Here is a 14,393-nt window from a genome sequence, read left to right on the forward strand (position 1 = left end):
AGTCATTTATGTTTCAATGTTCCTGTTTTATAATGTATGCACAGCATATGACATGAAACAGCCAATTTCTTATTCAGCTGGACACCACTTGAAGTGGTAAATAAAAAAATGACATTTGTGTGCAAAAGAAAATATTGAAAATGAGTAGCCTGGCACGAAATAGCAGGTGTTGGGCCCTAAAAAAAAATTAAGTTTAGGAACGGTGAAGTAGCAATAACGGAGTGGGCGGGTTGAAGTCAATGTGTGGCTGTTGGTGGTGGGAGGGCTCAACAAGTGGGTAGGTGAGCAACTGAGGAGATTAGGACTGAGGTGAAGAAATAAAAAATAAATAAAAAGCCAGTGAGTGAGAAGCAATGGACAAGCAGGGGGAAGAAGGGAGCATAGGTGGTTGGGGGTGGGGGAAGGTTTGGAGGGAGTGAGTCTTTGGTGGGGTAAGCAGCATATGAGCGACAAAGCTAGAATATTCAGAAATGAAGTGGTTGGTTTTAGGCTTACAAACAAAAGCATGGAAAATAATCTATGCTACAGGGGAAGGACAAAGCACTTGAAGTGTGGTGGAGCCATTAGTTGCCTCTTTTGGTGAAATACAGACCATTGTTTTATTTTAAATAAGCAAACAGCATTTTATTTTTTTCCAAACTACACACAGTGTGTGAGTAATGTGCAGGCTACAGTACTGACCATCTGTTCAACTATAGATTCCTGAACCAGATCTTAGGACTACACCTCAAGTCTTCAACTAGCAGTATTCAATTTCTGGTCCACCTAAGTGAGAGGAGTGCTTGTTAACAATGTGCTCATGTGTGAGTATACTTTAAGTGCAGTGTAAGTCATCAAACTGACTGCAGGGTAAAATGTGTGTTTGTGCAAGTAGAGTGAGGGGTGCATGCCTTTGTGAGTGTAGCAGTGCAAGTGCAGGGACTGCGTCTATGTGAGTAGAGAGTGATAAACATTCATGTGAGAGTGCAAAGTGATGCCAGACCTATCAGCTTTGCCAAGGTTCCCATTTACTATTATGAACAGAGTTCATAGGTCCTGTCTATGGCAGGAATACCCATTAACAGCATGCACCAGCGCAGGGGGAGGGGGAGGGGGGGGGGGAAGTGCACCCCTGTGACAGGTCTATTTTTCGGTCTCACCTGCAAAGCGCTTGAACTGTGCCTGCGAAATTGCATGTAAATAATTTTTTTCTTTTTTAACTAAAAAATGGGCTTCAAGTCCACCCATACCATATAAATACCATGGGTCGGGTCTGATGTCACTTTTTTCCTTGAGTCATCACATGGCCTGGTTTCACTCTGTAAACCTTCCTGCTCTGCTTTGCCTGTCCATTTTGTGGCATGGTGCTTGACCCAGGTACAGCTTCCAGCCAGTGGCTAGTGTCCTTCCACTCGCTACACAGTCTGAAGGTACTTTTATTTTTTCATTTGCCATCTACCACTCCATACAAGTGCATCTGCTATTGGTGGCTTTGCCAATGCTTGTCATTGTATTGTTTCTATGTGCGTTTTCTGCAGGTCTAGTGCCAAAGACGGCGATACAATATAGATTTCTCACGTCCTGGTTGTCACAACAGTTATCTACAGAGAGCCTCTAAACTTGTTATTTAGTAAAGGAGAAAATGCGGCCTAACGGTTACAGCAGTCGACTTTGAAGCTAGGGAACCGTGCCTGCTATTGAATGTGTGTGCCTGTAATGCAATCATGTACAGTGCTCCTATACCTTGGGGTCGGTTTCCCGCTATCTAAAACTGCAATAAAAAGCCTTTAGGGAAAAGACTGCTATGGATTAAGGCTTATACATGATCCATTAACAAAAGGATTACAACATCAGAAATATTTTAAGCACATTCCACAGCCCTTATAAATAGTGCTGTTGTATACTCCATTCGCGCATTAGTTCTCATGTAGGCTAAGCCATGTTAGTAAGGGTCTGCATGCAGTGCTTAATTGGTAAATAAAAACGTGCCGGTGCCCAAAGCCCTCCTCTTAAACATGCGGTTTCTGCAATTAAATGTGCGAACACAGAATAGTAAGGCAGCGTAATCCTGAAGCCATCTTGGGCCTCTTCAATCCATTTACAGCCACTCCCTGCCCCTTGAGCTCACCCTTGCAGCTTTCTCCCATTGTGACGCATTTTTGTTTTTCTCTTCCTCCGTATTTCCCATAGGTGACTTTTGCTCGTAGTAAATGCTTGAGGCAGAAAATAAGTGCTGGCTCTCAAAAATAAGTGCCAGTGCTCCGCACCGGAAACAACAATCACAAACTAAGCACTGACTGCATGTTAACTAAGGTGCTTCAGAGACTGTCCTGGAGCCGGCGCGTCCTGCAAGGCTCCCAGGGTTTTACAATCATCTATTTGCTTTTAAGTTTCGTGCACGAGGAATATACGACATTCCGCCAGTAATCTCTGCATCAAGAACAGCTTCCCTCCTCATACTGCTTTCAAGGGCAGCCTGGCACCGTAGACCTTGGCAGAGACACAGCACTATCTCTAGCAGCGTTAGAAACCCATAAGGTTTTCTACATTTTCTCAAGTTATTGATTTATTGATCACATACAGAGACGCACTGTAGATGAAGAACAATAATTTCAGCACATTTTGCATTTGAGAGCGTTACCCTTATCCAGCTGGCAGTACACGTTGATATTTGCTCCATGTATTACCAGTCCCAGTGACATTAGAACGCTTTAGGACACTGGGTAATCTTTCCACGTACATCGTATTTTCTTCTATTTTTCGTTGTGCTGACTACAGTTGTCATTGTTGCAGTTTACAGAGACAAAGCATGCAGGTAGCACAACACAGATGCAGTCCAACTGCACGTTTAGAACATAACATTCCTATCTCTTTTCCCCTCCCTCTCTCCAGCCACGTCTTTACTTCTGTCTATCCACCGTTCCTTGCTTCTTTCTTTCCTCCCACTACTGTCCATCTCATTCAATTCCCCCTCTGCTTTCTAGCTTTTCTCCTTCCTCTTCCTTTGTCCCCTCTTCCTCTCCAGAGCAACACTATGCAAAGTCTGTCGGCATTGCCAATGCTTTTTTTTTTTTTTTTTTTTAAAGACATGATGCAACATGGCTTAAATTAATAATAATAATAATAATAATAATAAATAAAGCACTATGACACGGCCAGTAGTGACTGCGTCCTAGCACTTGTTATTTTTTAAGCCACGTTGCACAGCAGCACAACTGCCCAACATGTTACCAAAAAAATGACAACACCATAGGCGAAACCTATTTGCTTTGTCAATGCTTGTTCTTTCTGATTTAGGGAGTAAACCTGGATAGATCTATGCTCAAGGTAGAAAAAAAAAACAAATGACAGATAGAACTATCTGACCACTGAGGGAGTACTTCAAAGTGTTATGGAAACTCTGACCGAATAGCAACATCCGACTCTATCTACATCAAGGCACACATCGACATCAACTTTGAAACACCTTTAGAGATGAGGAAAATGACCCTGCCACATGGAGAATTGCGCTAAAACAGAGAAAGTCAATGCAACTCCTACATGTAGGAAACACAAGAGCAGCTGCAAGAGAAGTTATGAATTGGTAGGTTTGTGTTTAGAGCAAGTACCAATTCCATAGTGGTGCTGGAGTAAAAAATATAGTAATATCAGAAAAGAGACTAGAAAAGAAAAGAAAACGAACAGCAACTACCTAAATTGACAGGCAGCTAACCTAAGGTCCTGGCTTTCATTTACCATTTTCTCACCCTGAACTCCTATAAAGCTTATAACACCTTAAGGCCACTAAATCAAAGCATGGGAGCTCAGAAAATCAATAAAAACGCACGTCGTAAACATTGCTGTACCATAAAAGCGAGTGAAAAGTACACGAAAATGCACATAGTATTCTATTTATGTGACTTAGAGAAGGCAGATAATACTCCTAGAAGCAAGAATCCAAACACTTTTAGAAAATCATGCATAAAAAGTTAGTCAGGGAAAAAGTAAGGCAGTGTTCACAGATTCAATCAGGACAAGTGAACATTGGAACTACGGAAGTTACAGTTGGTGCACGGCGGTACCCAACACATCTCCAGTCCTAATGGGATGGGGTTCCTCTCATCAAGGAACATCTCGCATGTAAAAAAGTGTTAAATGTATACGAATGTTTATGTTTACTTTGAACGAGATCATGAATTACAATGAAGACTTCATGCGTCTTCATATCATGTGTTGGGAATATATAAGGGAATCGTACAATTGGTACAGGGAGGACATGTAGGAAGAAATGCATAACGCTTCAGTCTGATAAAAGGATACATAAGGGTTGTTTTCCGACGGTAGTCCGTTCAAATCAAATATATTCATCATGTCGTAGAACTGACCATGCGTGTCTCCGCAAATAGTTATCTTGTCCTTCTGGAAGAAAAAATCTTTGTGATTTCAAGTGTGGAGGATGTGTGGAGACCGAAGACGTGGGGGTGGGAGAACAATCTAAGAGGTAAGAAAGCGAGGGACAGGGAGGTGAGGGGTTAGGAATGGGTAAATAAATGAAATGGGATAAGAAGTGTGCAGACCGAGCTGAGCCAGGAGGCCAGACAGGCAGGTACATGACAAGGCAAGGAGGGCAGGCAGAGCAAGAGGCGAGGAGGGCAGGAAGAGGGGGGCAGGTAGAGTGAGGGTGAAAAAGGCTGGCAAAGCTAGGACCAAAAAGGGTTAACTGAGCTAGGCAGCACATGTAAATGTTTAAGTTACATCACTATTATGTTTTTGTTGGATGATTAGTTTGTGCTATGTTATTATATTTTGGGTAACATGTTAATTTTATTGCATTGTGTTCTCAGACTAACAATAAATTAAATAGAAGTAAAAAAGGAATATCAATACTCCTAAGTAAACTAGTCGACTCCTGAAGTACTTACCTCTTCTAGGACAGTTTCAACGAGACTTGGGAGCTTGGCCAGAATTTCCTTTGTCTGCACAAGAATCTGCCAGGGAAAAAGAAGTGCTATTATGACTGGAAGGAACAGGGCACAAGTCACCTTTCTCTTCATATCACGCTTTATCTTTTTCTGAAAGTGGGTACAGTGGTCCCTGATGCTTTAGAGGTAAAAGTTTGATTATTCCCATGAATGAGGTATGTGGTTGGAGCAAAAATGGTGTGAGAATGGTGTGCAAAAAATACACACATACAAGTGGATTTCCATAAATAGTTTAGATTCAACACTTACAAAACACACAAACACTAGTTTTTTTCAAGTCAATTGTTAGGCGAGTGCAGGAAAATAATATATTTCACATTAACTGCGTAAATACTGAAAAAATAATAGTGATACAATCAATCTTCTAGAATATGACTCTCAGCTCTCATGTGAGCATCTTTGATTCCTATGGAAACTGGTTATCATGTTGTATGTTAATAGTGAGCACCTGCTCAAGGGATTCCCAGGTGGACTGTTCCCCTCTGACCTTTGGTAAGCAATCAGTTTCAATACAACTTACACACACATTTAATTTGCTATAGATTTTCCCTTTGTTATATGTTCCCTACGATACATGGTCTGGCTTAAGGAGTCAAAATTACTCTTTATACCATTAAATTTAGTCTCATTAATTGTGGAAATGGGAGTTGCTCTAGAGATAGTGAAAAGGAAGAAATTATAGCAGTTATTCAGATGCAATTTAATAAGGTTAACTGGTGTGGCAGTAGCCTAAAACAGCAGCTACATAAAGGGTCATGTAAACACAAAGAGAGCATGTATGATTTGCTCCATGCTGATTTGTTCTCAGTGAAATCATCTGTGATTGTTATAAACTACTGTGCTCGCATTTTGTTAAATATCTATGTCAGGTGTATCTTTTTTTTTTTTTTTAATAACAAGAGCTACTTATGTTCTATGAAAATCATCCCGAGCTACTAACACTATTAGTGTTGTTATAATAGTGACCGCACTACAACAGATTATTTTAGTAGCAGACATTTGTAAAATTATCAATAGTAATCACCTCAGTACATCAGGCAGGATTGTGAGCAGTAATGTAAAAAGGCTTTATCAATTAGCAAGGCCTCAAAACAGGGGTATTACATAGAAGAAGTAGCAGCAATTCCTCTGGTACTAAGGTTGGGATGTTAGTAATAAGTTTAACTGTCGGCACTTGATTTGTTACTCAAATATCTACTATAAAAATGTTTTCATCTCAAATACTCTCAATTTTGGTGATCAAACATTAATTCAATCAACTAAACATTTCAAACACGGTAGGCTGGGCTGTACCCAGGAGATCTACTTATAGGTAGGAGGAGAGTTGCCAGCATCTCAGAAGCTACTCGTTGGAGAAGCCTGAGCTAGGTCATGCAAGGATGTTGTTAGATGCCAGCAGTAATCTAAATCAGTGCTCTTATTGTACATTCTCACAACCATATAATTAATTAAGCCCAAATGTTTTAAATCTGAGAAGCTGTATGAAAAGATGTGCCACTCATGCTCAGCGTGTATACTTAGAGGGGTTCTCAAAAAAGGATCCTGCCATTACACACTCTCAGCCCTAAGAGTTGTAGAATGAGATAGTATCAGTAATAAAAAGCTATATCCTCTTTTACGCCCCAAGGTTTGTGGTTTTTAGCTTATGGCAAGCTGCACCATCTTCTGTAGTAATTAGATTCAAGTCAACAGGAGGTTTGAACTCAAATCTCCTGTAACTGTGACAACATTTAAAGGGTTCCCAGCTTCAAGATACAGGCTGGAATGCATTTTCCTAAACAGACAATCCAGTATTGTTTAGCATGCAACTTGCCAAATCGTTAGTAAATGTTAAACAAATTAACAACAAGCTATCCGGTTTTAAAGAGGATTTCTAATTTAACTTCAACATGTTTCTGCCATTGCTGGGACACTGGAGACTGAATTTCACCCATACTGCCAAGCACCATGAAGGCAAACCTATGAACCTCTTTCCTTCACTAGTAAGAGTCTGTTGACACCGTTTGAATGGTGACGGTTTATTTAGAATTTCTGAAAAAGACTTTAGGATGTTTGTGACCTAGATGGCACAAAGATATGACAGAAGTGAACACCAAAAAAAAAAAATTGCTAGGTCGGGGAATAATGTAATAGATGGAGAAGCCTTGACGATGAGGGCCGGGCAAAGAACATTCACAGACTTCTAAATGGCTGTAGATGTAGTAGTTCACTGATGGATCAGTTAAGAGGAGAGCTCATGTCAGACAGAGACCATGCTGTTGGGAATGCAGAACATGTGCATCTTTAGATAACTTCTGACATTTTTAAGATTTTTCCTACCACTGTGGTTGAGGAAGAAAGTTCAAAACAGAATCGCTGTACGTAAGGATACCTTTCACCAAGTGTTTTTAGCTTGGAGGCATTGCTTGAAATGGGAAAATTAAATTGCAGGTACTTTGTCCCAGAGTACCTGCTTGTTTCTGAGAAGTGCCGGTACTCACCAATTAAAAGTACTGCATTTTTCTTGAGATGTGCTGGTACTCTCCCTCTCAAAATAAAAAAGTGCCGGTACTCAGTACCGGCCCGTTTAAGCAATGCTTGGAGGGATGTATTAACTTGCAGAGACGAATCCCAGATTTGATGGGTGGTAAAGATAAAAAGGTTTTCACAAGTAATCTAGTACATGACCAACAAAAACTAGTTTTAGCAACGATGCAGAGAATTCTAGGTTGGGCCTCATTTAAAACTTAGTTGATGTACAGATTTTAAGGCAAAGATTAAGTGCTCCTTGCATGTGAAAAGACAATAAGCCTTGTTGCTTGGTTATGAATTAATCAAGTTTTAGGCACTGTAGGATCAGTGTCATATTCACATATATATGATAGCCAACCATATGCGCATGTAGAATGTGGGATAGAGGCACCCATCTATATATTAAAAAGGCAGAGAGAGAGGCAAAAATCTTCAGGGTCCCCTCAGTATGGAATATAAATCTGAGAGATGTGGTTCAAACTTGACATGGTGGGAAAGATTTCAGAGGAATTAAGAGACAAAGGTATAACTGAGCTTGCGACTCCCATACAAATTGCATGCAAGTCATGACGCGTCACCAATACAGCAAACTGATCTAAAAATAACAAGACATAAGACTGGCTTCTGTTCCTTCCAGTGGTTATATCTTCTGGAACATTAAGGACCGAAATGTTGCCCCTGCTGCAGGTGGAAGCCAGACTGGAAATCACTCGAGAAGTGATAAGATAAGATACGGCCCAAGGCTCTTGAAAAGTATATTTCTCTGCTGCTTCAAAGTACACGCTAATCAAAATTAATAAAGCTCTGCCAATCTAGAGATGTTAGATGAAATTATGTGAATGTACCTGATAGGCAAATTTCCTGTGTAACTTCTTCTGGTCCTTGTACCATTGCATTAAGTCAGTCATGAACTGCACTGTCACTTTCCCATCCTCCATCTTGGGACCAATGTATTCATCCTCGATTGCTGCAAAGGCAAAAAGGGGAAAATAACAAGGGAGAGAGTGGCTGATTGATTACTGAGACCGTGACATATGGAAAGTTAGAGATAAGAGAAAAAAGAGGGGAGGAAGGTAGAGAATAGACACATATGGGGACATTGCGTTGCAAAGGTTACAGGTGATGAGTAATGGAGGGATGGAACAGAGCGCTTAAATGAAGCAGAGAAATATAGGGACCCAACCATGTGGAGGTAAGGCATGAAGTGCAGGAAATATACAAGTCTGGAGGCAGAGCCAGACAAGCAAGAAGACGGAGCTGGAGTTAATACTCTCAAAAGAAAACTCACCCTCTAATGCTAGTCCATATTGACCTCAACCAAGAATGGGTTCTCAGAAAATGTCTACACTTAGAAACCGACATTTATACAACCAGCATCTATTCCGTCTCATATATGATCTTGAAACAGTGCTAATTTACACAGGGGATACCCAACCGCACAGTGCCCGCTACGTTCTAATGATGGGTACTCTCACACAACTTTGACTTTCTCCTCTTGATGTCCCGAACAAGTTTTTGTTTGCAGATAGCACAAATTCATCCACAGTGTGATGATTTCATTGTGCTCACTTCTGACACATTGCGGCTGAGATATCAGGGGCTACATGTCAGAAGTGATACCCCACACCACTGGTGCTCACTCGAGGTGTGACAAATACCTACACGCTGGTAGCACTTACATACTCAACTGAAAACTACTACACCCACTGCTCTCATTGACATGTTCCAATCTTTCTCACTCTCAGCTTTAATTTAATTAGCTCTCAGCACTTTTATCGGTTTGGCCTCCACCTATTGACAGAGGTAAAGTCTGCCTACGGTCAGCACTCATTAATTCTAATCTTAAGGAAGACTTTAGCTGTCACTATGAGGAGTAATTAATTTGTGCTGTCTTTTGCATCTTTTATAAATATCCTCATTCTAAGGTAAACACCCACTAAAAAAGCTGCTCATCTAATCTGTACACATTTTGGTTTTTAAAGTATAACACAGTTTGGGGAAAACAAAATTGATTTTTATGATGACCATATGACTAAATTCAACATAGATTGCCACTCTGAACTCAATATCAAGGTATCTTCCCTACTACCTCCAATGTTGTTGAGTCACTGAGCTTGTGGATTGATCCCCATCACTCCAACGCCTCACAAATTGAGTACACTCAAAAACTGACAACAGTTCTGCATTCCTTAAAAACCCATTCCTACAAACTAAGGACTTTCAATTTATTGTACAAGCCCAGGTAAAACGGTCTATGAGAATGACTAACAGAAAACCATACATCTTACTTAAGTCACTGTTTTTTTTTTTTTTTTTTTTTTTTTTTTTTAAACCCTTTATCATTTATCAGCAACAATTGCACAAAGATAAAGTTCGGCTTTTTCATAGGAAACCAAAGAGTCAAATGAACAAGCTACTTACCTTCAGTAATGCTCTTTCTGGTGGATAATCTACAGCTAGATTCCTCATCTAGAGAATATTAAAACATGCCAAGGTGCTAAACAGGAATCTGAAAGATGTTTCACACTGTTAGATGGCATGGGTCTGTTTCCCCTGAAAGAGATGGTCACACATATGCACCACCCTGGTATGTGGAGGTCAGTTAAGTTCTTGACTCTGTCCTTGCCCTCTGACGTGGAGCCCAAAAAAACAATTATCTGTGCCAGTGTGTAGTGCTCTAAGCCATCCCAAAAAAGAGAGGTGAAATGCAGTGAGTAACTTGGGGTTAGATAGAGACTCCACCAGAAAGAGCGTCATCAAAGGTAAGTAACTTGTTCTTCTGTAGATACTTCTAACCGCAGATTCTTCACTTTCAGAATACATACCAAACTAGTTTCTATATTGGGGGTGGGTCTGTGGAATGACAAACCAAAATGTTCTGCAAGACTGAATGGCCAAAATGGCCTTCTCATTGGGCCTGACTGTCAAGGCAGTAATGCTTCATGAACATATGCACTGATATGTACTTTGTGGGCTGACAAATATCCAGTACATGCATTCTGTGCGCTTAGACAGTTAAAGCAGCGTTGGCTCTGGTGGAATGACCCCTCAATACTTCTGGAAGCAGCTCCTTAGACAATGCATAGATTGAAGCAGAGGACCAACTGCCTGTACAAAGTCCTTTTCTGAACTGCTGCCTTTCTTTGCCTACAAAGAGCTGATGGCCCACACAATAGTCCTTGGCATGATCTATGTAAAAGCTCAGTGCTCTTTTGGAGTTCAAAAGATGGAGTCACTCCACTTTTTTTGAGGAGTGTGAGAAGGTGGCAAAAACGTTTAGAAGTGTGATAGACTGTCCAACATCAAAGGGAGTCACAGCCTTTGGTAAAAGGCCACCCTGGTCCTCAGCACCAGCTTGTCTTGAAAGAAGGTGGTGTGAGGCAGCTGGACTGAAAGAACCTATGGCCAACACCTGCAGCAAAGGGATTAAACTTCTTACAGTCCAGCGGGGGGGGGGCTATAAGAGCCCCCCCCAGTGCTTTGCACCAGAATGTTTCTCTTTATTCCCCCTAGGTTTGGGCTGCTCAGGAAGAGCGTCCTGAGCTTTATTTCTTTTTTTTTATGGAATGATAATCAGCATGCAGAGCATGAGGACGTGATTTCAGGCAAAAGTGAAAGTAAAACAAGACAAAGGATCTTATTTCACTTCCACTGAATCTGTGGTCGGAGGGGTATCTCAGCCCCCAAGAACTGATTCTTATGGAAGAGGTATCGCCAGAACGGGGACAATCTCCCCTTTCCAATGGTACCTCTGCTCAGTGGATCCCTTCTGGGGATTGCCACAGGTCGACAGTCCCCAAGTAGGGGTCCCACTAAGCAACAGGGAAAGTGGGGGCAGGCCCTTGAGCAAGGTGCTCCCTCTTAAGTCTTTAACCCCTGACCCCCCGCGAATGCCCACTGAGCTCCAGGGATTTATTTTTAAATTAGAAATGGAGGCTTGGGGCTGCCCAGAATGGGCATGGTCAGGCCCTCACAGTCAATAAAAGGATAAACAGTATCCCAGGGGTGCATGGGGGCATTTGCCCTGTTCTTCTCCCTTTGTGGTGAAACAGAGGATGCTGTATGGTCATGACAGATGGGGGAATTTTCCCCCAATCTACCCTCTCAGGTATATAAAGCCCACTAGGCACCAGGGATTTATTTTTAAAATAGCAATAGATAGGTGGGGGGTGGCCAGAATTGGCATGGTCATGCCCCCACACCTAATAAAAGGGGAAACAGTATTTCTACACCACCTCTCTGGGTAATTTTCCACAATCTGCCACCTAGGGTGGGCAGGAAGCCCACTAGACAGCAGGAATATCTATATAGTGTCTCTTATAATGCATGGTAGCAGGGTGGTGTTGTTTTTGAGGGTAGAGTTTTGTTGCTATAAAATTTTGAGACTGCATATCTTACTTGATTTAAGCTCGGCGGCGCTAGCAACAAGGAACAGGAAGGGCACTTGACGGTAAGGAGTCAGAAAATATCACTGCCTTGTAGGAATGGGCAACACCTCGATTAGAAACCACATCGAGGTCCACATGTGCTCTGCTTTGAAGATCGTAAGGTGGAACATCAATGGGCTACAATAAAGTTAAACGCACCATAGTACTAGAATATCTTAAGAGGCATGCCCAGACTTGATCCTCCTATAGGAGACTCACTTAAAAGGCAACGATTACAAGGCGATCTATAGGTTTGGATATTCTCGCCTAGCCCATGCAGGTTTCACTACTGGCTTGAGGGGTGTACAGGCATACTTATTAAAACATTGGTGCCCTTCATTCCAGGTCACACTTGGAGCGATTCACTTGGTAGATATAAAGCTCAAACAGGCACATGGGAAGGCCACACACTTAACATATGCTTGGCATATATGCTGGTGAAGCTCCACATTGACACAATGCCAGCACTTAGTGCCCTACTGCTCGAGATGCCACCAGGGGGCGGGGGAAGACATGAACGCGACAATGAACTCAGGAATAGACTGGACGTTCAGATCTCCCTAGGGTACTGATACTAGCACACTTTGCATAGTTGTAGACGCAAGGGGGCAGGTAGATTTGTGGCACAAACATAAGCCCAAAGCGCAACAATTCACTTAACTTTCTGCAGCACATGGCAGTTCCTCCCAATTAGACCAAATTTTCATCCACTGCATACATGCAGCCCTGTTCTGTAACAGCACACAGAGCGTGCAGCATTTCAGATCACTCCCCAAAGAGATACCGCTAAAAGGTCCTATTAGAGACACACATTGCCTCCCAGGATAGATCCTTGGCACTTAAGGCAAAAAAATATTGTGGACAAGATAAGGGTAAGGACAAATCAATATTTGAAGGAGAATGGGGAGACAGCTGACTGACTGCATCGTGTGGGAAGCTATGAAGGCAGTTATTTGGGGCCACGCTCAGGCACCGATAGGCAGGAAAATGAAGGCACATCAAATGGGATGTGAGGAGTTAGAGAGGGTGATCACTTTCCTAGAGGCTCAGGTGCCTAAGGAGGGAACACCTGGTTCACACGTCTCACTAACTACATCTTAAGCAACAAGAGTTTGGGGACCAAGTGGAAAATACGGCCCGAGCACAAGGGCTAGTGATTCAACACAGATTGTATGATGTTGTTGATAAAGCAAACAAATTGATAGCCTGGCTAGAAAAAAGGAGGAAGGGAAGAAACTGGGTCCACGAAATTAATGATCCAAATGGGCCAGTATAAACAACAAGGACAACATAGCACAGGTATTTTCAGCCTACAACAAGACTGCAAGCACATCTATTGCTGAAAGTCTGGGTAGGACTGCGCTGATCTCCTTAAGTATCTCTCTCTCTACCTACTATCTCTGCTGAAGATAAGGGTAAACTAAAACAAGTGACTCTAGAAGATATAGTAGGGTCATTCAAGAATTACAATCTGGGAAGGCTGTGGGTCCAAATGGTCTCCCAGTATAACTGTACAAAAGCATCATGGACAAGTTCGCAAAGCCCTTGCTAAATATGTTCCAGGCAGCCAGGAAGATGGTTTGCTTACCTGAAGATCAGGGGCTGGCAAACACTGTGGTTATCCAAACAAAGGCAAGCCTCACAAGAACTGCAGCTCATACAGGCCGATGACACTTCTGAACCTGGAGGCCAAGGTGCTGGTGAAGGCCATGGCAAAAATACTAAAACAGTGATAACCTCAGTGAGCCATCCTGACCAATCAGGATTCGTGCCCTACAGAAGCACCCGTCTAACTCTAAGGCACCTATATGAGGTGCTACACATAACTGCTGCCAAATGACTGGAAAAGGCTGAACTACTCCTGTTAGATGCTAGAATGGCATTTGACAGCATTGAGTGGACCTATCTATTTGCTGCCCTGACGATAAAGGAATTTGAGCCAAACAGAGAATCGCAGACCAAACCCCAGTTTAAAGATCTAAGGCGAAAGTGAGGGTTAATGGCACACTATCTCATCCATTTGCCCTGTACAAAAGCACGCGGAAGGGATATCCACAGTCCCCAATAATGTTTGCACTGGCACATGAGCCTCTGGTGGCCTGGATCCATCAAGACCCACTTGTTCAGGGTATTACAGGAGAGGGAGAGTGGGATGAACAAATTTCTCTATACACCAATGACATACTGCTATACGTCACACATCCCTACCTTATGGTTGGCAGGCTATTGCACATCTTCCAGATATTTGGCGATTATTCTGGATAAGAAATCAATTGGGATAAGTCCCTAACCTTTCCCCTTACTGGGGATATAACCGCTCTGTCATCCAGGAGTGCAGTCTTGACAGTACAATATGTTTTCAAATATTTAGGCATTCATGTAACATGGAACGCTGACAAATTCCTGGCTAAGAAGTTAGGGCCATATGTACGAACACTTTTTCCCAAAGACACAGAATGGGTAAAAACCTTTGATACATCTGGCCCTTATTCCCTTAACTGGAAAGATTGCGGAA

The 14,393-nt window shown here is 42.1% G+C and overlaps 1 protein-coding gene across 2 annotated transcripts in view; it reads right to left on the minus strand.

Moving 5' to 3' along the window:
- PPP5C (protein phosphatase 5 catalytic subunit) overlaps positions 1-14,393 on the minus strand; it is a 269,413-nt gene that overhangs the window by 152,068 nt on the left and 102,952 nt on the right. Inside the window, exons 4-6 of one of the 2 annotated variants that reach the window (XM_069207677.1) lie at positions 8,297-8,418; positions 4,881-4,946; positions 4,279-4,377 (exon numbers count right to left, since the gene is read on the minus strand). In XM_069207677.1, coding sequence (XP_069063778.1) covers positions 4,279-4,377; positions 4,881-4,946; positions 8,297-8,418 — 287 coding nt within the window. The remainder of the gene's footprint in view (positions 1-4,278; positions 4,378-4,880; positions 4,947-8,296; positions 8,419-14,393) is intronic. The other variant, XM_069207678.1, reaches the window with a different exon arrangement.

The sequence above is a fragment of the Pleurodeles waltl genome, chromosome 9 (assembly GCF_031143425.1).
Source record: "Pleurodeles waltl isolate 20211129_DDA chromosome 9, aPleWal1.hap1.20221129, whole genome shotgun sequence".
NCBI classification, from domain to species: Eukaryota; Metazoa; Chordata; class Amphibia; order Caudata; family Salamandridae; genus Pleurodeles; species Pleurodeles waltl.